Source organism: Moschus berezovskii, chromosome 6, assembly GCF_049115385.1.
Source record: "Moschus berezovskii isolate FMDL1 chromosome 6, NW_MosBer_1.0, whole genome shotgun sequence".
NCBI classification, from domain to species: Eukaryota; Metazoa; Chordata; class Mammalia; order Artiodactyla; family Moschidae; genus Moschus; species Moschus berezovskii.
The window spans coordinates 53,850,201-53,874,464 of NC_142465.1; the positions used below are offsets into that span (position 1 = coordinate 53,850,201).

The following is a 24,264-nucleotide window of genomic DNA, read 5'->3' on the forward strand; positions in this document are numbered from 1 at the left end:
GATATTGTGTACAGAAGGAAAATTGTCCAGTAAATCAAGGAAATATGCCAAGGAATAAATGCTACACAGTGTCTTTAATTTCTAAGACTTTTTTTTTTTAGCATCCAAGTTTTGTGCTCATTAAGGAAACTTACTGATGCATTGTTGAGATAAATTTTCTGCACTCTCCAAAGCCTATTGCAAATATTTTTCGCCATGTTGTCACTTTGAAAAACTATTTAAAAGGCGGATACCCTAATGGGTGACAAGCATTCAACCTCTGAGCCTTTCAAAAATGTCAGGGGTCAATTTGAAGTCAAGTAGTGAACTAGTGAGAATAATCAAGTTGGAAAACACTTGTATAAAGTAGCCTGACATATTTCTCGTCATTCATAACAGACTCAAGGCAATCCTAAAGGAATCTTAAAAAATGTTTTGGTCAATAACAGTGTGTGTAAAATAAACATAACTTCCCAGGGGCCTGTTTTATAAACTTTATAAGGCTTTATGTTTTATATCTTAAATTGTCATACTTATATTTGAATATATGCAATAGGAAGTATGGGTTGTACAAAAGATAATAGTGCTGCTTGTTTCATGGATGGGTTTGGGGAAAGAACTCTAGATAGAAAAGGAAAATGAGACCTGCTGTGTTTCGAGTCAATTTATTGTTTCTATCTCTTTCTCATAGATGCTCGTTGCCAACATTGACTTGGGCCCTACTATTTTGGACATTGCGGGCTATAGCCTGAATAAGACCCAAATGGATGGGATGTCTTTTTTGCCCATTTTGGTGAGTATAAAGCCCTCAATCAGCCCTGAGCCAAGACTCTGAAGTAAATTCCAGGTTGTATAAGTAGAGTTAGAGTTTAAATCTTCAGGGAAGACCCTTTAAATCTTAAAACTATTAAATTTTGGAAGCAGAGAATACGGTTTTTCTCATATCTGTAGTGGGAAGGAGCTTTCTTTAAAAAAGACTAGACACATATAAAGAGTTCTGTAGCCTTCCGTTTCTCCCTTCTTCCCCCAAAGCCCCATCATACACAGAGACAGGTAACAAATTGAGAAAATATTTGCAACATATATGAAAAAGGGTAACTAACCCTAATAGATGAGTTCTTAAAAGCGAAAATTAATATCCCAGTATAAAAATGGGCAAAAGAAGTAACTAATCAATTCTCAGAATTAAAAATGACCAGAGTCAGTGCAAAAAGATTGCTTCAATGCTGATCAAAGAAAGGCTTAACTGAAGGAGACCCCTGTTGCCTGTAGAACTGGCAAAGACAAGAAAGATTAATACCCAGTAATTATAGAAGTCGAAAAAAATGAAAGCTACTCAGACTCTGTTCATTGAAGTGTAATCAGTATAAGCTATCAGTAGGCTAATTTAATAAGACCCGTCACTTCAGAATACACACATCAAGCAGATCCATCTGGGAATTTACTCTTACGAGAACAAAATTCGTTCAAGAATTATTTGAGTACCTACTGTGTCTAGCACTGCACAGTGCTAACTATAAAGAACTATATGTAATATTCACCTGGAACCATCACAACATTGTTAATCAGCTATACCCCAATACAAATAAAAAGTTTAACCCCTACATACAGTGTTAATAGAAGAAAATTAAAACCCTGAATATACAGTAGGGAATTGGTCACATTGTGGCAAAACTAAACAAGACTATTAAAGCAACACTAAATTATGTGCTTAAGTATTCATTGACTTAGAAAGATGTCCACCACATACTGCAGGGAGAAAAGGAGGTTTCAAACAGCATCTCTTTTTCATTAAAAATGTATATGAATATGTTTAGGCATAGAGAAGTTTGATGGATCAGTTCTCTATATTATAGGTAACTCTTACTGATTTGTATGAATCTGTCACAATTATTAGGTGATGTGTGACTCATCCAAGAGAATACATGTCACTCACGTAAGTTATAAAACACAAGAAATACCCATGAACCCATCATCCCATTTAAGAACTGAAATACTCCTCATACTGATGGGTCTTCCTATGCACTCCTCCCCATCCCACCCCTTACCTGCCCTTACCAGTTGGCACTTTTCTGAATTTTATGGTTGTTACTCTCTGGCTTTTATTTTTTTAGTAGTTATCATGTACGTAGCCATAAACAACATACCTGTCTTGGGGGAGAAATACCTATCTTGTTTTGCACTCTAAAGATGACATTCTACTAGTTGTAATCAAGACTTTTTCTTCAATTCAGCATTGTTTGCAAATTTATCCATATTGTTCACTGATACCTAATATTCCATCATAAGAAGGAATGCTTCACCACTTATAATTAATGTACATTTGTGGTATTCTAGTTTTGCTTTAGACGCAGTGCTGCCATGGCTTTCTCATATGTTTCCCAGTGAGCATGTGTATACTCAGGGTCACCAAGGTCACGGGAACCTCACATCTTCATTCCTACAAACATCGCCAAGTTATTGTCCAGAGTCATCATCAGTTTATATTCCACCAGTAATGTGTGAGAATTCCCTTTGCTCTATATGAAACTATGAGACTACTTCATTTTTTGCCTATCTAGGGGGTGAAAAACAACAAAATTATATTTGGTTCTACTGTGCATTTCTTTATTAATGAGATGAATCACTTTTTCCACAGCTTAATTCACTTACTATGCAGTTCACCAGTTTATTTATTTAACCTTTTTTTTTTAATTGGAGGCTAATTATTTTACAATATTATATTGGTTGGTTTTACCATACATTGACATGAATCCACCCCGGGTGTACATGAGTTCCCCTTCCTGAACCTCCCTCCCACTTCCCTCCTCCCTTTATCCTCCCTCTGGGTCATCCCCGCACACCAGCCCCGAGCATCCTGTAACATGCATTGACCCTGAACTGGCGATTCGTTTCACATATGACAACATACATGTTTCAATGCCATTCTCCCAAATCATCCCACCCTCACCCTCTCCCACAGAGTCCCAAAGACTGTTCTATACATCTGTGTCTCTTTTACTGTCTTGTATACAGGATTATCATTTGCATCTTTCTAAATTCCATATATATGCGTTAGTATACTGTATTGGTGTTTTTCTTTCTGGCTTACTTCACTCTGTATAATAGGCTCCAGTTTCATCCACCTCATTAGAACTGATTCAAATGCATTCTTTTTAATGGCTGAGTAATACTCGATTGTGTATATGTACCAAAGCTTTCTTATCCATTCGTCTGCAGATGGACATTAGGTTGCTTCCATGTCCTGCCTATTATAAACAGTGCTGCAATGAACACTGGAGTACATGTGTCTCTTTCAGTTCTGGTTTCCTCAGCGTGTATGCCCAGGAGTGCGATTGCTGGATCATATGGCAGTTCTATTTCCAGTTTTTTGAGCAATCTCCACACTGTTCTCCATAGTGGCTGTACTAGTTTGCATTCCCACCAACAGTGTAAGAGGGTTCCCTTTTCTCCACACCCTCTCCAGCATTTATTGCATGTAGACTTTTGGATAGCAGCCATTCTGACTGGTGTGAAATGGTATCTCATTGTGGTTTTGATTTGCTTTTCTCTGATTATGAGGGATGTTGAGCATTTTTTCATGTGTTTGTTAGCCATCTTTATGTCTTCTTTGGAGAAATGTCTGTTTAGTTCTTTGGCCCATTTTTTGATTGGGTCGTTTATTTTTCTGGAATTGAGCTGCAGGAGCTGCTTGTATATTTTGGAGATTAATCCTTTATCCGTTGCTTCATTTGCTATTATTTTCTCCCATTCTGAAGGCTGTCTTTTCACCTTGCTTATAGTTTCCTTTGCTGTGCAGAAGCTTTTGATTTTAATTAGGTCCCATTTGTTTATTTTTGCTTTTATTTCCAATATTCTGGGAGGTGGGTCTTGGAGGATCCTGCTGTGATTTATGTCAGAGAGTGTATTGCCTACATTCTCCTCCAGGAGTTTTATAGAATATGGTCTTAAATTTAGCTCTCTAATCCATTTTGAGTTTATTTTTGTGTATGGTGTTAGGAAGTGTTCTAGTTTCATTCTTTTACAAGTGGCTGACCAGTTTTCCCAGCACCACTTGTTAAAGAGACTGTCTTTTCTCCATTTTATATTCTTGCCTCCTTTGTCAAAGATAAGGTGTCCATAGGTGCGTGGATCTATCTCTGGGTTTTCTATTTTGTTCCATTGATCTATATTTCTGTCTTTATGCCGGTACCATACTGTCTTGATATCTGTGGCTTTGTAGTAGAACCTGAAGTCTGGCAGGTTAATTCCCCCAGTTCCATTCTTCCTCAAGATTGCTTTGGCTATTCGAGGTTTTTTGTATTTCCATACAAATTGTGAGATTATTTGCTCTAGTTCTGTGAAAAATATCGTTGGTAGCTTGATAGGGATTGCATTGAATGTATAAATTACTTTGGGTAGTATACTCATTTTTACAATATTTATTCTTCCAATCCACGAACACGGTATATTTCTCCATCTATGAGTGTCCTCTTTGATTACTTTCACTAGTGTTTTATAGTTTTCTATGTACAAGTCTTTTGTTTCCTTAGGTAGATATATTCCTAAGTATTTAATTCTTTTCGTTGCAACAGTGAATGGAATAGTTTCCTTAATTTCTCTTATTTTCTCATTATTAATGTATAGGAATGCAAGGGATTTCTGTGTGTTGATTTTATATCCTGCAACTTTACTGTAATCATTGATTAGCTCTAGTAGTTTTCTGGTAGAGTCTTTAGGGTTTTCTGTGTAGAGGATCATGTCATCAGCGAACAGTGACAGTTTTACTTCTTCTTTTCCAATTTGTATTCCTTTTGTCTTTTTCTGCTCTGATTGCTGTAGACAAAACTTCCAGAACTATGTTGAATAGTAGTGGTGAGAGTGGGCACCCTTGTCTTGTTCCTGACTTTAGGGGAAATGCTTTCAGTTTTTCACTGTTGAGGATAATGTTTGCTGTGGGTTTGTCATATACAGCTTTTATTATGTTGAGGTATGTCCCTTCTATTCCCACTTTCTGGAGGGTTTTTATCATAAATGGATGTTGAATTTTGTCGAAGGCTTTCTCTGCATCTATTGAGATAATCATATGATTTTTATTTTTCAGTTTGTTATGTGGTGTATTACGTTGATTGATTTGCGGATATGGAAGAATCCTTGCATTCCTGGGGTAAAGCCCACTTGGTCACGATGTATGATCTTCTTAATGTGTTGTTCGATTCTGATTGCTAGAATTTTGTTCAGGATTTTTGCATCTATGTTCATCAGTGATATTGGCCTGTAGTTTTCTTTTTTTGTGGGATCTTTACCAGGGTTTGGGATTAGGGTGATGGTGGCCTCATAGAGTGAGTTTGGAAGTTTCCCTTCCTCAGCAATTTTCTGGAAGAGTTTGAGTAGAATAGGTGTTAGCTCTTCTCTAAATTTTTGGTAGAATTCAGCTGTGAAGCCGTCTGGACCTGGGCTTTTGTTTGCTGGAAGATTTCTGATTACAGCCTCTAGTTCCGTGCTTGTGATGGGTCTGTTCAGATTTTCTATTTCTTCCTGGTTCAGTTTTGGAAAGTTGTACTTTTCTAGGAATTTGTCCATTTCTTCCAGGTTATTCATTTTATTGCCATATAATTGCTGATAGTATTCTCTAATAATCTTTTCTATTTCTGTGTTGTCGGTTGTGATCTCTCCATTTTCATTTCTAATTTTATTGATTTGGTTCTTCTCCCTTTGTTTCTTGATGAGTCTGGCTAGTGGTCTGTCAATTTTATTTACCTTCTCAAAGAACCAGCTTTTGGCTCTGTTGATTTTTGCTATGGTCTCTTTTGTTTCTTTTGCATTTATCTCTGCCCTAATTTTTACGATTTCTTTCCTTCTACTGACCCTGGGGTTCTTCATTTCTTCCTTTTCTAGTTGCTTTAGATGTAGAGTTAGGTTATTTAGTTGACTTTTTTCTTGTTTCTTGAGGTGTGCCTGTATTGCTATGAACTTCCCCCTTAGCACTGCTTTTACAGTGTCCCAGAGGTTTTCGGTTGTTGTGTTTTCATTTTCATTCATTTCTATGCATATTTTGATTTCTCTTTTGATTTCTTCTATGATTGGTTCATTATTCAGCAGCGTGTTGTTCAGCCTCCATATGTTGGCATTCTTAATAGTTTTTCTCCTGTAATTGAGATCTAATCTTACTGCATTGTGGTCAGAAAAGATGCTTGGGATGATTTCAATTTTTTGAATTTACCAAGGCTAGATTTATGGCCCAGGATGTGATCTATCCTTGAAAAGGTTCCATGTGCGCTTGAGAAAAAGGTGAAATTCATTGTTTTGGGGTGAAATGTCCTATAGATATCTATTAGGTCTAACTGGTCTATTGTATGATTTAAAGTTTGTGTTTCCTTGTTAATTTTCTGGTCAGTTGATCTATCCATAGATGTAAGTTGGGTATTAAAATCTCCCACTATTATTGCATTGTTGTTAATTTCCCCTTTCATACTTGTTAGTAATTGTCTTACATATTGCGGTGCTGCTATGTTGGGTGCATAAATATTTATAATTGTTATATCTTCTTCTTGGATTGATCCTTTGATCATTGTGTAGTTTCCTTCTTTGTCTCTCTTCACAGCCTTTGTTTTAAAATCTATTTTATCTGATATGAGTATTGCTACTCCTGCTTTCCTTTGGTCTCTGTTTGCATGGACTATCTTTTTCCAGCCCTTCACTTTCAGTCTGTATGTGTCCCTCGTTTTGAGGTGGGTCTCTTGTAGACAACATATATAGGGGTCTTGTTTTTGTATCCATTCAGCCAGCCTTTGTCTTTTGGTTGGGGCATTCAACCCATTTACATTTAAGGTAATTATTGATAAGTATGATCCCGTTGCCATTTTCTTTATTGCTTTGGGTTTGAATTTATACACCCTTTCTGTGTTTCCTGTCTGGAGAAGATCCTTTAGCATTTGTTGAAGAGCTGGTTTGGTGATGCTGAATTCTCTCAGCTTTTGCTTGTCTGTAAAGCTTTTGATTTCTCCTTCATATTTGAATATCCTTGCTGGGTACAGTAATCTGGGCTGTAGGTTATTTTCTTTCATCACTTTAAGTATGTCTTGCCATTCCCTCCTGGCCTGAAGAGTTTCTGTTGAAAGATCAGCTGTTATTCTTATGGGAATCCCCTTGTGTGTTGTTTGCTGCTTTTCCCTTGCTGCTTTTAATATTTGTTCTTTGTGTTTGATCTTTGTTAATTTGATTAATATGTGTCTTGGAGTATTTCGCCTTGGGTTTATCCTGTTGGGGACTCTCTGGGTTTCTTGGACTTGGGTGATTATTTCTTTCCCCATTTTAGGGAAGTTTTCAACTATTATCTCCTCAAGTATTCTCTCATGGTCTTTCTTTTTGTCTTCTTCTTCTGGGACTCCTATGATTCGAATGTCAGAGCGTTTAACATTGTCCCAGAGGTCTCTAATATTGTCCTCATTTCTTTTAATTCGTTTTTCTTTTTTCCTGTTTCATTTATTTCTGCAGTTCAATCTTCTAGCTCGCTTATCCTGTCTTCTGCCTCTGTTATTCTACTGTTTGTTCCCTCCAGAGTGTTTCTGATCTCATCTATTGCATTATTCATTGTATATTGACTCTTTTTTATTTCCTCTAAGTCCTTATTAAACCTTTCTTCCATCTTCTCAATCCTTTTCTCCAGGTTATTTATCTGTAACTCCATTTTGCTTTCAAGATTTTGAATCATTTTCACCATCAAAATTCGAAATTCTTTATCAGGTAGATTCCCTATATCTTCCTCTTTTGTTTGTGTTGGTGGGCATTTATCTTGTTCCTTTACTTACTGGGTATTTCTCTGCCTCTTCATCTTGCTTATATTGCTTTGCTTGGGGTGGCCTCTCCCTCTTCTGGCAGTTTGTGGAGTTCTCTTTATTATGTAGTTTCCTCGCTGTGTGTGGGGTTGGATTGGTGACTTGTCAAGGTTCCCTGGTTAGGGAAGCTTGTGTCGATGTTCTGGTGGGTGGAGCTGGATTTCTTCTCTTTGGAGTGCAATGAAGTGTCCAATAATGAGTTTTGAGATGTCAGTGGATTTCGAGTGACTTTGGGCAGCCTGTATATTGAAGCTCAGGGATATTTTCCTGTGTTGCTGGAGAATTTGAGTGGTATGTCTTGCTCTGGAACTTGTTGACCCTTGGGTGGTGCTTGGTTTTAGTGTAGGTTTGGAGGCGTTTGATGAGCTCCTATCGATTAATGTTCCCTGGAGTCAGGAGTTCTCTGGTGTTCTTAGGATTCGGGCTTAAGCCTCTTGCCTCTGGTTTTTTGTCTTTTTCTTGGAGTAGTCTCTAGACTTCTCTATCCATCATTTCCAAGGTGGTTCCCTCTGTTTTAGCTTCTGTTTGCTGGTCTCTTCAGTGTCTAATTTCCGCCCTGACACTAAGGTGTGGGTGGACACTTTTTAAGGCTCAGTTGTTCAGTCCTGTTCTGGGAAGGGAGGAACGCTGCAGTCGAATATCTCTGGCGTCTGTGGGGAGTGCTTGCAGTGTCTCGGCCACACTGGGTTTGCCCCCACTCACAGTGCGTGTGTTGTCCCAGTCTACACTGCACAGGCTCTAGGTTGCTCTGCCGGGAACTGTCCCAGGCCGGCGCTGGGTTGTATGCACTTCCCAGGTCTGAGTGGCTCAAGTTCAGGTTCTGGGGTATTCCACAAAGGCGCAGACTTGGTTGGGTCTGCGTTTTGTGCCTTCCCCGGTCTGAGCAGCTCAGGTGACCAGGTGTTTGGCGAGCGCGGTCGCTGCGACTTATCGCCTCCCCAGTCCCTGCCACTCGGTTTTCTAGGTGTACAACCGACACACCTTCTCAGGCGGATATCAACTGGCCATAGCCCAAGAAGTCTTGATTAGCAACAAGCCTGCCTGCAGTTTGTATTGATGCCTTTCTGGGCCTGCGGTTGCCCCCTCCAGCTCTGGCTGCCCTCCCTGCCTGTCTCGGCATGGGATGGGGGATGGGCCGACTGCAGCCTGCTCGCTCTGTTCAGTCCTTTGTTCTGTGAGCGGGGCTGGCGGGGTCTTAGGTTAGAGCTTTCCACCTTTTCGTGGGGAAGCTATCCCAGTCTGCTTTGCTATCCCCAGTTCTCTCAGATTGTTGTCGCAGCATTCAAGCCCAGTCCTCTCTCTAAGCAGTTCAGCCGGCTCCTCCCTGCCCAGCCCCCGCTTGCTAATGGCGGATGCAGGCGATGCGCTGCTTCTCCGCTGGGAGTTACAGTTTGGCGGGTAATCTGTGGGTTTTAATTCTTTCTTTTTCCTCCTGGTTATGTGGCCCTCTGAGGTTCGAAAGCTCGCCACAGATTCGCCAGAGAGAGTGTTTCCTGGTGTTTGGAAACTTCTCTATTTTTAAAGCCTCCCTTCTCGGGACAGAGCTCTGTCCTTACTTCTTTTGTCTCTCTTTTTATCTTTTATGTTTTTTTCTACCTCCTTTCGAAGACAATGGGCTGCTTTTCTGGGTGCCTGATGTCCTCTGCCAGCATTCAGAAGTTGTTTTGTGGACTTTACTCCATGTTCAAATGTTCTTTTGATGAATTTGTCGGGGAGAGAGTGGTCTCGCTGTCCTATTCCTCCACCGTCTTGTTCTGGTCTCCAGTTCACCAGTTTAAAGTTGACAGTTCACTAGGTTTTGAAATAGAGTTCTACAACTGCAGTATAATCTAACTTTACAACATTTTCATCACCCCCAAAAAGAAACCCCTAGATACACTAGCAGTCACTCCAGGCTCCCTCTCTCAGCACCAGACGGGCACTACTTTCTGTCACTATAGATTTGTCTGCTGTGGACATTTTCTGTAAATAGAATCATACAGTATGTGCTCTCTTGTGATTGGCTGAAAGCACTGAGCCTGTCTTCAAGGATCATCCCCATTGTGACATGCGTTACTACTTCATTCCTTCTTATTACTAAACAGTAGTATTCCATGTATTTATGCAGCCATCCGTTGATAGACATCTGCATTGTTTCCCCTGTTTGGCTCTATGAGTAACACTGCTGTGAACATTTGTATATAGGTTTTTGGGTGAGCTAATGTTTTCCATTCTCTTGAGTGTATCCTTAGTAGAACTGCTAGGTCGCGTGGTGATTTTTCTGTTTAACCTTTTGAGGACCTGCCAGACTGTTTCTAAAGTGAGGCACTGTTCTGTATCTCCCCACCAGCAGTGTGAAAGGATTCAGCTTCTCTACATCCTTGCCGGCAGTTGCTGTTATCTTTTTACTGTGTCTTCCTGGGTATGAGAGGGTCTCACTGTGGTTCCGATTTGCATTTTCCTAATGACTAATCGTGTTGATTTGTTGTCACGTGTCAGACATATCCAGTCATGTGTGTGTTGGACATTTGTGTATTGTCTTTGGAGAAATGTCTGTTCAGACCCTTTGCTTGTCTTTTCAGTTGGATGTTTGATCAGTGAATCATCTTTCACGTAGGTCTTTTGTGTTTCTTCCCTTGTGAAATGCCTCTTTTTGGTCATGACATTCCCCGTTTGTGCCTGTCTTTTCCCTGCATTAAGATATGACAGTGTAGGAGCTGAGTGTGTAAAGCACCTCACTTTATGAGATGATTTAGTGTCCTTTGTGTCTTGTTTATAAAAATACCTTTGAACCTTGAGGTCAGAAAATAGTTCTCCCAGATTTTCTTCTGAAAGTTCTGTAGTTCTGACCTTTGAGTCCTTGATGTATCTGGAATTGGTTTTCTTACATGGTAGGAGTCAGGAATTCAGTTTCATTTCTTTTTCTATAAATACTCAATTGTCTTTTCTGTTCCACAGATCTGTCTGTCCGTCACCCAATGTGTTATAAAGCTGTGTAATTAAACCTTGTGTGGGTACACTTCTCTCTTAGGGTTCTCTTAAGGGTTGTTCTTAGGGGTATCTTAAAAGACAGTTATCTTTCTTCCATCTTCCAAGTAAACTTTATAAAAACAGCTTTTCAGATTGCTTAAAAAATCATTTTGGGCTTCGGCTGGAATTGCAATAAATCTGTAGATCACATAGAGGGAAATTTTTATCTCTTCACTTTTCCTAGACAAATCTTACATTGTTTACCTTATTTTAGTTAGAAAAAAAAAAACTTCACTATAGGGCTAAAATCACTATGCTATGTATAGTTAACTTCTCTGCAGTTTTGAAAATGCCACCCGGGACCTGGCTATCTTCCTTGTTCTTTTGTTTTGAAGTTTAGTCCTGTAGAAACCTCTGGTGTATTAGGACTATCGTACCTCTCGCTCTGCCTTCATGCGGTAGCTACTAGCCGCATGTGACTGTTTAACTAGAATAAAGTGAGAAATTCAGTTCCTCGGTGGCAGTAGCCATATATCAATTGCTTCAAACACCTTGTATCAGGCAACAGAGAACATTTCAGTCAGCAAGTTCTGCTGGACTGGGCTGGAGAACTGGTTCTGGAGACCAGGGGTGGCAAACCCCTGTGGGCCAGGTCGAGCCCACCCTGGGGTTTGTAAATGAAACTGTATCAGGACACGGCTGTGCTCATCCATGTAGTCCATGTGTGTGTTGCTCGGCCTACTTTCCTGCTGCAATAGCAGAATTGAGTAGTGGAAATGGACTGTGTAGCCACAGACTCTAAATACCATCTAGCCTTTGAAAGAAAACATTGAATGACCCCTTCATTGGTTTCAAGCTTGGTGGCACATTCATATCTCCTGGGAAAGAAAAATACTAACTCCTGGGTCCCAGCCCCAGCAAGCCTGATTAATTGGAGATGTGACGTGGTCCCACAGTGGTTTTAATATGCAGCCGAGTTGGAGACCTCTGCTCTCAGCTTCCAGGTACTCTTCTCCTCCCTGCATAATTAATTAAGTGTGGGATTTTGAGATCCACTCAAGTCTGACGGAGAAGGCAATGGCAACCCATTCCAGTACTCTTGCCTGGAAAATCCCATGGGCGGAAGAGCCTGGTAGGCTGCAGTGCATGGGGTTGCAAAGAGTCAGACACAACTGAGCTACTTCACTTTCACTTTTAATTTTCATACATTGGAGAAGGAAATGGTAACCCACTCCAGTGTTCTTGCCTGGAGAATCCCAGGGACGGGGGAGCCTGGTGGGCTGCTGTCTATGGGGTCACACAGAGTCGGACATGACTGAAGCGACTTAGCAGCAGCAGCAAGTCTTGACAGATAAGCTCTTCCCCTGACCCCCAGCTTCCATGGCTCAGGATTGGCAGAATGGGTTCTTACAGGGGAGTTGGTGACTGCTGAAGTCTCCTGTAGCTTAGGATTTCTGTGACCTTCATCTGCATGGAATGGTGCGGGTTTCATTGTAGAACAGTGAACTGAGGACATCAGTTCCTCTCTGACTCTCCTTTCCAGGCAGCTGTGACCCCCTACAGCCTTGAGCAGACCACACACTCCCCCCTGCTGTGGTCACCAGGCTAGATCGGTCCACTCGAGTCCTTGGGGTAGTGGTTCTCACACTAGCACCCGTCGGTAGTGCCTGAGGGGCTGATTCAAGTGCAGACCGCTCCCCGCCCCCACTGGGAATAAAGAATTTGAGTTCGTAACCAGTTCCAGCTGCTGGGGGCACATTTTGAGCACCATTCTTGGAGGAGTGCTTCTCGAATTTTACTGTACTAATGAGTCAGCCGAGGATCTTATTAAAAATGCAGACAGGCTCTTTAAGACCAAAGTAGGGCCTGAGATGGTGCATTTCTAAGCAGCCCCCAGGTGCTGCTGATAGACCACAAACCCGACTTTGATTACTATGACTATAGACCATTTTAAGAGCTCCGTCCCCACCCACACACCTGTACACACACAAACACACACACACACCCCTTGGCAGTTACAGTGCCAGGTCCTAACCACTGATCACCTAGGAATCCCCTTAGGAGCCCCTTCTAGCCTGGCCTAGGTCAGATTCTGCTGCTGGGCTGATTTTTCTAAAGCACAGCCTTGACTGTGTCACTTCCTTGTTCAAACCCCCAGAGCCTCTTGTCACCTGCCATTCTGTGTACTACAAGTGGGCAGCCTGCTGTCAGGACTTTTTTCTGTTCGGTACCAGCCTGCCTGTCCACCGGCCTTGGCACTGCTTCCGTGTCTGAAAGGGGTATCAGGAACCATATACCAGGTGTCCTGCTTCCATCCTGGCCTTACGTTGTCCTTTTGACCCCAAACTCCCTCTCCCTTTCACCATTTGTGTGCCTGTCTTAAACGTTATTTCAAATGCTGCTGCTCTTTTCCTTCTGCTCCACTGATGTGCAGCAAAAATTAAATGAGTTTATATATGTATGGTATCTTTATTCTGACCATCAAGAAGTACTTTAGCCCTGTTACAGTCCTTAGCCCACCAGCCATGTTTAATTTCTCGGCATGAGCTTAGAAGAATTCTTAGGGTTTATAGATAGCATTGTTTACTCTGATCTGAACTTTTAGCACCTTGCCATATGACTTTGATTCTTGCTTCATGACTTCATTGGTTTCCATTCCTGACCTGCTTCACATAAGTAGTCTTGAGAAATAACTATGCTTAAAGCATTTGACATCACTTGTGAGAATCCTAGGGGCTTCCCAGGTGGCTCAGTGGTAAAGAATCCACCTGCCAATGCAAGGAGACACAGGAGACATGGGTTCAGTCTCTGGGTTGGGAAGATTCCCTGGAGGAGGAAATTGCAGCTCACTCCAGTATTCTTGCCTGGAGAATTCCATGGACAGAGGAGCCTGGTGGGCTATAGCCCATGGGGTCACAAAGAGTCAGACGTGATTGAGCAAGAGAGCATGTGAGGACTCTATAAGTGGACATGATACTCGGTAGCCTCCAAATGCCTCCATTTTGGTCATTCCCTTCAGTTCCTGAACAGTGAGTTCATTTGGCTCCCAGGACCCCTTGAGTGGTAGAATGAATAACACTGTGACGTTATCCTACTCTGCTGCTAAGTCACTGCAGTCGTGTCCGACTCTGTGTGACCCCATAGGCGGCAGCCCACCAGGCTCCCCCGTCCCTGGGATTCTCCAGGCAAGAGCACTGGAGTGGGTTGCCATTTATGCCTCACCAAAACCACTTTTGCTCTTCTTTCTAGAAAGGGGCCCGTAATCTGACTTGGCGCTCAGACGTCCTGGTGGAATATCAGGGAGAAGGCCGCAACGTCACCGACCCCACGTGTCCTTCGCTGAGTCCTGGAGTGTCTGTGAGTGTGGCCCAAGTTGTCTTAGACGCCTTCTCACGGATGGCACAGCCGGCACGGGTTTAGACTCAGTTAATCTGAGTCCTCTTGTCACTTTGTCACTTGACTCTGGGAGGTTAGGAGATAAAGGTAAAAGTAACCCTGAAAATGATTATCTGCCAACCTACCATCAAAATGGGCACTTCAAATTCTTCCAGTTTTTATAATAAGTTCACATATCTGCCCTCCTTCTTACTTTATCAGGACCCCTTCTTTCTACCCATCCCAACTGTGGTACCACTTTTCATTAGGGATGTGTTCAGTGGCATCCAACAGAGAGACAAGGTGTCCACCTAAAACCGGGCCAGCATGAGCATCTTGATTTGGTGGCAGCCAGACTGGTCATGGAGGGGACTTGAGCAACATCAGCCACTCTTTAGAGAATGGGTAATAGAGTCAACTCCAAATGGAAGCCTGACACTGACATGTTAAAATATAGTAAAAACCCAACCAGAAGATGGTATGGAAGACTTGGTAGAATCAAAGTCAAGTCCTATTTGGTGATAAGAGTGCTCGTAAACAACTTACTGCAAATGATTCCACAAAGCTCATTTCAGACTTGCTCCAAGCCTTGAGGATGAAGGTACCTAAAAAAACCTGCAGAGTGATTCACCTGCGTATTGATTTCTTCTCCTTACCAACCTGTATGTTTACAGGTGCTCATTAGAACTCATTCCTATCAGGAGATTAACAGGCAGGGATGGCAGCAGCCTACACACACAGCAGCCACACCTCGTGTTCCTTAATCAAGTCAGCCCTTAGTAGGAGCTGAGCCTCACATCTGTTTTCAATTTACCTCTCTGTGGCAAGTTTCCGCATTTCTGTCCAGTTGTATGTCTGGCTCGAGCCAACCTGGCTGCCGCTGTATGCAAGTAGCATTTGTCACCATTGAAGGTGCTCTTCAGCTTTTTTAATGTCCCTACAGCAATGTTTCCCTGACTGTGTGTGTGAAGATGCATATAACAACACCTATGCCTGTGTGAGGACCATGTCAGAACTCTGGAACTTACAGTATTGCGAGTTTGATGACCAGGAGGTAAGAGGGCCCGCTGCCCCTCCACCCCTTTGCCAGGACTTTGTTAGCTGGACTTGGCAGAAGAGAAATTCCAGGAATGTTCCTTGGGGAAATCGGGTTTATTTTTTCACTGAGGTGTAGTTGTAGCAGCAGCAGCAGCATAGTAGCTTTACAATATTGTGTTAGTTTCTGCTATTCCATGAAGTGCATCAGCTGTGTGTGTATACATATATCACCTTCCTCTTGAACCTCCCTCCCCTTCTCTCTTCCCACCCCTCTGGGCCATCACAGAGCACCAGGGCTGAGCTCTTTGTGCTATACAGCAGCTTCCCGCTAGCTACCTATTTATACATGGTAGTATACGTCAGTCAGTCACAATCTCCCAATTCTTATCCAATTCACACTTATGTTTCCGTTATCACACTAATACATACACTTGGAATACACACAGTTCACTCTTTCAGAATGCTACATGCCTGGTCTGTTTGCTCCCCTGATAGTTTGGGGTGAGGGTAAGAACTTCTATGGAGATGAAAGGAATCGGGGACCTTTCTTAGAAAGCTTCCTGGTCACCAGCTGGCTCAGACCCTCCTGTTCCTAGCACAGCACAGTCTAGTGCTGCTCACATGAATCAGCAGGTTAAAGGCAGCATCCTTGGAGGAAGGTGGCTTTTAGCCAGCCCGGATCCATGTGGATTATCTGGAGGATCACACGCATTCCCATCCCTTGTTTCTTACTGTTGATCAGCGAGTGCACACCTACCCCATCTGGCAGCCTACATTTTGCCATATGGAGCCGACACTCATCATGTTTGTCAGAAATTGACTTGCTCACTATTTATTTGTAGGTCATAAGCACTTCAGAGAACAAGCAAGAGAGCTTTCCTCAAACTCAGTTCCTTCTACTTTATAAGTGGTAGTGTGAGGGCAGCTATTTGAAGCCTTTATAAGCAAAATTTATCTATATCTTCTTAGCCTATCACTTAACTCCAGTTTGGAGAACAAAGTACTGATGGAGGGGAGAATAGTGTTATTAGATGTCTCTTATTTTAGAAATAATGTATCTTTCCTTAAGTGGTGTTAAATATATCTAAAATTGCTTTTTAAAACTTAACATTTTTATAAGATGTGTTCCTTTCATATCTGTTCTCATTTAAATCTTCACAACTGTAAGGCAAGATAAACTTCAGTATCAACCCTCACTCAGTAACCTTATTAGTTAGTCTAGTTTCTGAGCCCTTGCCATTTGACAGTCCTGCCTTCTGTTCTCTGCTTTAATTATAGAAGGTAGACTCTTCCCTCCTGACTTTCCCTGAAGGCACAGGGCTGCTGGTGGCCCGTTTCCAGCACGTGGGCCATAGACTCAGAGTAATTCAACCCCCAGAACAGATGGTCCACTGTCTGCTCCGTACCCCAGGGCTCTTTGAGGATCTTGAGACCGGATGCTATTCTCCTGGGCCTTGGTTTTTAATCCACCTCCTCTCTTCCCATTTAGAAATAACTCACATGAGGAGTATTTCTTTTGATGTAATAACCCTTGCTCTTCTCTTTCCTCCATCTTTTCATTTTCTGTAGGTGTTTGTAGAAGTCTATAACCTGACTGCAGACCCACACCAAATCAATAACATTGCTAAAAGCATAGACCCAGAGCTTCTGGGAAAGATGAACTATCGGCTGATGATGTTACAATCCTGTTCTGGACCAACCTGCCGCACTCCAGGGGTCTTTGACCCAGGGTAAGTTTCCCATCGTCCTCAATGACTTTGCCCAGTTGTCTTCAGCAGTCCTGCCGTTCGTGGAGGCAGAGGGAGCCCAGTGGGTCCTTCCTGCTCTGAGCTGAGCTGTTTCTCACTGTTCTGCTTTATACGGGGAGTACTGGGTCTTACTGCAGCAGCAGTTGTGCTGAGGAAATGAGCTGCTTGAAACTCTTGCTCTCCACAGGCAGTGGGTGCGCTAGCTGGAGGCACAGCCCTGCTCCCCACCACACAGGGCTCTTGCTCCCCTTCCTGCCTCTGGTTCTTGTCATGTTACCACTTGATTGCTCTGGTGACACCTGGGGCTGCTTTAGTGTAAGCTGACCAAGGGCTACCCTGGTCCCTAGTGCTTCTCAGAGCTTTGCCTTCCTTTCATTTCTCAGACTCCCCAGTTACAGAAACTTGAATACTTGCCAGTAAATTTAATATATTAAATACACAAAATGAAAGGATGAACTCTCAGATGTCAAAATAAACAAGCCCACTACAATATATGAAGGTCGGAAAGACATTTAACTCACCTACTAAGTTACTTCTGTTCTTCCTACTCTCAGGCCTCTTAAATAGTAACTTTGTACCAGTAACATGGTTCACAACACCCTATGCATTTGAGCTGCATGTGGCAAGGCACCTGTCATTTTTGGCTTGATTATAAAATTAAAAATCAAACTCTCTTTGGGAAAGAATTATTTCAGTTCGTATACTCTGATTATAGGAAAGAGGAAAGAATGATATCCTAGGCTGATGAAAATTAGTAACTTAATTATTTAGCTACCTAACATGTGAAGTGATATCTTCAATCCAAGTTAGTAAGGAATGTATGTGACTAAAGAAATGGGATTGTAGACTGTTTGTTAAAGAAACGTAACACTTTTGCTTTCAACTGTATGTAGAGCCAGAGACATGGATGCCAGTAAACTAAAACTAGGTAATGGGAATTCCCTGGCTGTCCAGTGGTTAGGACTCCACAGTTTCACTGCTGAGGGTGTGGCTTCGATCCCTGGTCAGGGAACTAAGATCTTTCTTTGTCTTATATAAGAGTCCTTATTTTTAAAGTCAGTTTTGTCTTATATGAGTATTGCTACTTCAGCTTTCCTTTGATTTCCACTTGCATGGAATACTTTTTTCAGCCCCTCACTTTCAGTCTGTATGTGTTACTAGACGTAGTGTCTAGTGACTAGACATGAAGTGGCTTCATGAAATGGCTTCACTAGACATGAAGTGGCTCTCTTGTAGTCAGCATCTATACAGGTCTTGTTTTTGTATTTCTTTAGGTTGGAGCATTTAATCCATTTATGTTTAAGCTGATTACTGATACATACATATGTTCTGCCATTTTGGGATTTGGTCTTGTAGGTCTTTTTTTTTTTCCTTTCCTTTTTTCTCTCCTCTTATGATTTGATGACTAACTTAAAAGCTTTAGATTTCACCATCAGATCCGAATGAGAGCCTTTCTGAGTATTCTTCGTTTTAGGTTCTCCTTTTTCATCACTTTTAATGTATCATGCCACTCCCTCCTGGGCTGCAGTGTTTCTGCTGAGAAATCAACAGACAACCTTATGAGGGATTCTGTTGTATGTTATGTGTTGTTTTTCCCTTTTTTTAATATTTTCTCTTTAATTTTTGCCAATTTGATTAATGTGTGTCTCAGTGTTCTTCCCTAAGTTTATCCTGCCTGGGACTCTGTGTTTCCTGGACTTGAGTGACTGTTTCCCATATGAGGGAATTTTTCAGCTATTATCTTTCCAGATTATCTTTCTCAGGCCCTTTCTCTTGCCTCCTTCTGGGACCCCTATAATGTTGGTGCATTTAATGTTGTCCCAGAGGTCTCTTAGACTGTCCTCATTTCTTTTTATTCTTTTTTCTTTTCCAAGGCAGTGATTTCCATCATTCTGTCTTCCAGCTCACTTAACCATTCGTCAGCCTCATTTATTCTGTCACCGATTTCTTCTAGTGTATTTTTCATTTCAGGTTTTGTATTGTTCATCTGTTTATTTCTTCCTCAGATAGTCTATTTATTAAGCACTTCTTGTATCTGTATCTCTATTCTTTTTCCAAGATATTGGATAATCTTTACTATTATTACTCTGAATCTGGTTTTTAGTAGATTGCCTGTCTCTATTTCAGTCAGTTGTTCTGGGATTCTATCAAGTTCCCTTGTATAAAGACACATTCCTCTGCTGTTGCCTCTGGTCTAAAGTTGCAGTTTCTGTTCCACAGGCTGCAGGATTGTGGTTCCTCTTGCTTCTGCTATCTGCCCCTTGGTGAATAAGACCAATCTAAGAGGCTTTTGCAGGCTTCCTAGAGGGTGAGAAGACTGGTTTGGGCCCATTGGTGTGGAGTTGGGCCCACTGTCCAACTCCAGCAGATCTTGTCCCTCTGGGCAGGGCCATGTCATGGGTTGTGTTTAGCAAGGTGCTGTGGGCTCAGGATGACATTAGGTAGCCTGTCTGCTGATGGGAGGGGTTGTATTCCCACCCTCTTGGTTGTTTGGCTTGAGGCATCCCAGCCCTGGAGCCTGTAGGCTGTTGGGTGAGGCCAGGTCTTGTAGAAGGTAGCCTCCAGGAGGGCTCATGTCAATTAGTACTGCTCAGAACTGCCGCCACCAGTGTCACTGGCAACACACTGAGCCACAGGAGACCCTCCAGTACCAGCAGGTAGGTCTGGCTCAGACTTTATGAAAACTGCTTTTCCAGTGGGTCCTGGTGCACACTGTCTGCACCCTCCAAGAGTGGAGTTTCTCTTTCCTCCCCCAGCCTAAACTCACTGGCCTTCAAAGCCAAATGCTTTGGGAGCTCCTCCTCCCAATGCCAGACTACCAGGCTGGGGAGCCTGATGTGCTCATAATTTCACTCTGGTGGGAGAACCTCTGTGATAAAATATTTTACCAGTTTGTGGGTCACCCACCCATGGATGTGGGGTTTGATTTTAGCACAGTTGCACCCCTCCTGCTGTCTTGTTGTGGCTTTTTTCTTTTGAACTTTTTGTATTGGGGTATAGCTAATTAACAATGTTGTGATAGTTTCAGGTGAACAGCAGAGGGACTTAGCCATACATAATGTGTATTCTTTCTCAAACCCCCTCCAATCCACACTGCCTTGTGGTGGCTGCTTCTTTGTCTCTGGATGTAGGATATCTTTTTGGTAAGTTTGGGGAGGGGGGTGTTGCCAATGGCTGTTTAGCAGTTAGTATTGATTTTGGCGTCTTCATGAGAAGATATAAGTTCATATCCTTCTACTCAGCCATCTTGTCTCCATCCTCATAACATCTGTTGATCTTGGACATATCTTGCTTGAACAAGCTTCAGCTTGATTGTATGAGAGGCTTGTCTTGGGCGTTCACAAGATGAGTAGATCTCCACTATCCACACCTGCCTGGCAGAATCATACAGAGGCTTTAATGGGGTTCAGCCACTTACAAAATCCAGTTGGTCTCAACACCACCTTACTCTCTCATGCCTTCTTCCATGACATTGCTTTGTTTTTAACCATTACTGAGTGTCTTGTTTACATTCTGGAGGGTTAGGGCTAAGATGCTGGCTTTGCTGATGTTGGCTTAAGCTATTTAAGGTCCACGTGGCTTTTAAATTCCTTTGTTATTTAGTTGCTAAGTCGTGTCCAACTCTTCTGTGACCCCATGGACTACAGGCTACCAGGCTGCTCTGTCCATGGGATTTCGCAGGCAAGAAGCCTGAAGTGGGTTGCCATTTCCTTCTCCAGGACATTTTCCTGACCCAGGGATCAAATCCACGTCTTCTGCATCATCAGGCAGAATTGATTTTATGTGCTAGATACTTCCCATGAATTGCCTTCCTATTTTATTGGTGGCCAGAGATGTCAGCAACTTACCTATGTTCATAATAAGCCAGACTCAAGCTCCTGTCTGAAGTGCATACCTTACCTCTTACTCACCACCATCTGTGTGTCAAACGTAAAAGAAGACAGGGCTTTGAAAATGCTGCAGGGGCTTTCGGCAAGGGCTACACTCTTGCACCAGCCTGCTTTATAGGGATCCCTCCCTCCCCCAAAAAGCTTTAACCTTTGCAGATTTGCCTTGCTTCTGTTTTTCTTTTCTCTACTTTTACTATATTATTTTGTGCTCGCTGACTTATGAAGGAATTGCTCTTAATTCCTAAGTACTCCTGCTTTGTACTAGACTTTCCCACCAGATCCTCTTCTGGTGATTTGGTTGCTCCTTTTGTATCCTTTCCTGCCAGTCTTTCCAGTTAATATTCAGAATGAAGTACTCAGTGGCTCACAACAGTTCACACCACATTGTTTTTTGCTGTTTCTGTCCTCAGGTATAGGTTTGACCCTCGTCTCATGTTCAGCAATCATGGCAGCGTCAGGACACGAAGATTTTCAAAGCACCTTCTGTAGCACCTGTGCAGTTGGATCTCTGCTCACCTCTTTCTGATGAAGTGATTGGAGTACGTGTCTGTAGCTAGTCTTCAAGACCACACCTGGAAGGGTTTCTGGACTGGCTTTAAGTCCTGTTTGAAAAAGCAACCCAATCAGCTGACTTCCTTGTGCAACCCAATCAGCTGACTTCCTTGTGCAATGTGTTAAACTGTGAACTCTGCCTGTGTGTCAGGAGTGGCTGTCCCTGGTCCCTTTATTTAGCTGATGACAATACTCCTGAGATCTTTGTTCTCACCAAACCCTTTTTGTCCTGGGGCCACAGTTTTTAATTAGTCCCCATGTGATCTGGACTTATAAATCCATTCAGATAAATGGCACTGCTTTGCCAGGGGTGGGAAATGTTTTTGGTATCCAGCTTGACCTAAAATCAGAGGACCTGCATAGCAATCCATATTGAGCACTTCACTATCAAAAAAAAAAAAAAAAATCACATGGCTTGAAGAAGAACCATCAGAGCTGAACCACCTGACTAAAAACAAAAACCATTTTTTTTTAGATGAGTAAAAATACACTTTTTATAATATTCATCACAATGTGATATGGTCACAAATTCAAAACTTATCAACCAAGCTTTGTTCATTTTTAGGAATTCTGGGCTTGTGCTTCACTGAAATAGAACAGTAGCAAGCTTTTGGTACAGGCTAATTCCAAGTAGTTACTGAAGGTGATAGACATCTACTTGCCAGGGACTACTCACATAGTGAGCCAGTTAATAACACCAGGGCTATTGAGGGAATGTCTCCCCTCTAAGATCTGAAAAATAAAGTGGGTTAAGTATTTCAGCAGAGAAGAACTTCCAAGGGTTGGTGAAGGTTGTGTTTTCTGAGGGCCTTCCGTAGCTAGGGCTCTCGGGGTTGACAGGTTGATGAAGGGCCATAAATTAGGTGTAGTAAGTGCCTGCCCAGCAGGGAGCCTGGGTTCCAGGTCCACAAGTGAAGTTGTGACAGTCCCTCTTTTTGCTGACATTCTGTTCGTTTGTTATAAGATGTAAGAATTTTAGAGTTGATGTAAAGTACCAACTACTTAGCTTCTTCCCTTTCGTGGAGTCTGGTGCAGTTTGGGCCTTGTTTACTGTGGCTCTGTCAAAATCAGATCTTTTTGACGTTTCCTCACTGTTTAGAACACCTGTATTTCTGTCTCTTGGCTCAAAGACTAACCCCCTTTCTTATGTTGTCTTCACAAGAAGGTTAGTTGATGGTGGGGCAGCAGGTAGGAAGAGGAACTATGGTTTATAATCTGTTGAACTCAGGCAGTCCTGATTTTAGCTTTATGTAAGGTCCTAGGTTGAGCTTTAAGCACTTTGTAACACATGGCCATAATAGGTAACTTTCTATCACAATCCCAGATTGCCATGTTGGGTTAACAGCCATTAGGTTTATTCCTTTACCTCACACAATCCCAGTTAACTATGGTGGTATTTAGAGGTGAAATGGGCAAGAGAAATGAATACTTCTGTTTGAACTGTTTTAGAAAAAGAAATTCTAACAGTTTCATAACTAAAAGCAAACTACAGTGTCGAGTATGGGTATCAGCTTTATTCTATGATTCTTAACATTAATCAGTCAGTTTCCACATTAATGAAAGTTGACCAGTTATTCCCGAATAAAAAGAAACCAACTCTTACCAGGTCTTGTACTGTGATGTGATATTATTCAGTTCTATGATGCTGCTTCCTAATAGCAGATGAGGTCACAAGTGTAACTCAGATCAGCTAGCTGCTCTTACATGCAGCAGATTTTGGGTTGGGTTGGTGGGGGGATGGACTGAAGCCCTCTTTGTACCTCTCATTTTTAAATGGTCTCTAATTTTTTTCTCTTGGACTGGCTTCATTCTCTGGATCTATGCTAAAATCATCTTTCATAAAGAAGCCTCAGTTTATAGACTAACAGATCACAAAATGCACTGAAATTCTTCAGAATATGTACAAGGGCCTCACTGCAGGAGGCTTGCCTTTTTTCTCTCAGTTGTACTGACTGGAGGTTTATTTTCCCTTTTAAGAAGACTGGGTGCCCTTCAGAATAGAGAACTGTAACTATTAGGAATGAACAGATCTTGGGGATGAGTAGAGATTTTGCCTTATATGATTTCCTATTACAAAGCTCTCCCTCAAATACAATAACATTCCCTGCAACTAAAAAGTAGGGAATGCCTTTTAAGCATCTTTGAATTCGACCAGTGGTGCTGTTTTAAAATGTTTTAATTAACAACACTAGGGTTGGCTGGCAACTGTTCTTAAATTTATTTTTAAGTGTCTAAAGACGAGTATTTTAACAGAAGACGATAAATTGTCCCAGGATCCTTATTAAGAGACAGCAAAGGGGTATTTAAACTGATCCACCAGTGGAACTAGGTGGGAATATTTAGGTCTTTCGTTTCACCACCACTTAGGTCCCACTGAACTTGTGAATTTCTGTGTTTGCATCATCTGTTCCTAGAAGTTATTCTGCCCTGGCTCTGTGTCAGCTCAGTCATTTGACCTAGAAAGTGCCCTTCGAAGGACCCTGTTCACTGCTGCACTTTTCAATGAATTAAAGTTTATTTCTGTTGTAGTGGAAATGTGTCCTTTATTTTAGTCCACAAGTAGTAATTTTGACTCTTTTTGTTGTGGTTGTATACTGTTTAATGGCTCACCTAGTACTGGAGATGGGCTGTTTCCATGGGGTACTATAGTCCCTACCTGGAAAGCTCACGTATGTGTCCCTGACGAGTAGCATGCAGAAAATCTTCCTGATAATTCTTTATGCATTTACAGTTTGGAAGGGGGAAAAAAAAACTTACCTTGGCCAGCTTTAATTAGATAAACTCACCTCCAAAGGTGCTTTGCCTTGATATCTAGTCACATGATCCATTGGCTAAATGAGAAACGAAGTCCTACACTGGGGTTGACCGGCTTTTTTTCTTAAAGGGATAGTATTTTAGGTTGGTCCGTCTAGTCAA

At 42.0% G+C, this 24,264-nt stretch overlaps 1 protein-coding gene across 1 annotated transcript in view; it reads left to right on the forward strand.

The window, feature by feature from the left end:
- Positions 1 to 21,434, forward strand: part of GNS (glucosamine (N-acetyl)-6-sulfatase) — a 54,246-nt gene extending 32,812 nt beyond the window's left edge. Inside the window, exons 10-14 of the mRNA XM_055394605.2 lie at positions 671 to 772; positions 13,995 to 14,102; positions 15,064 to 15,174; positions 16,728 to 16,888; positions 21,207 to 21,434. Of these exons, the coding sequence (XP_055250580.1) occupies positions 671 to 772; positions 13,995 to 14,102; positions 15,064 to 15,174; positions 16,728 to 16,888; positions 21,207 to 21,285 (561 nt within the window). The 3' untranslated portion in view covers positions 21,286 to 21,434. The remainder of the gene's footprint in view (positions 1 to 670; positions 773 to 13,994; positions 14,103 to 15,063; positions 15,175 to 16,727; positions 16,889 to 21,206) is intronic.
- Positions 21,435 to 24,264: the final 2,830 nt, after the last annotated feature.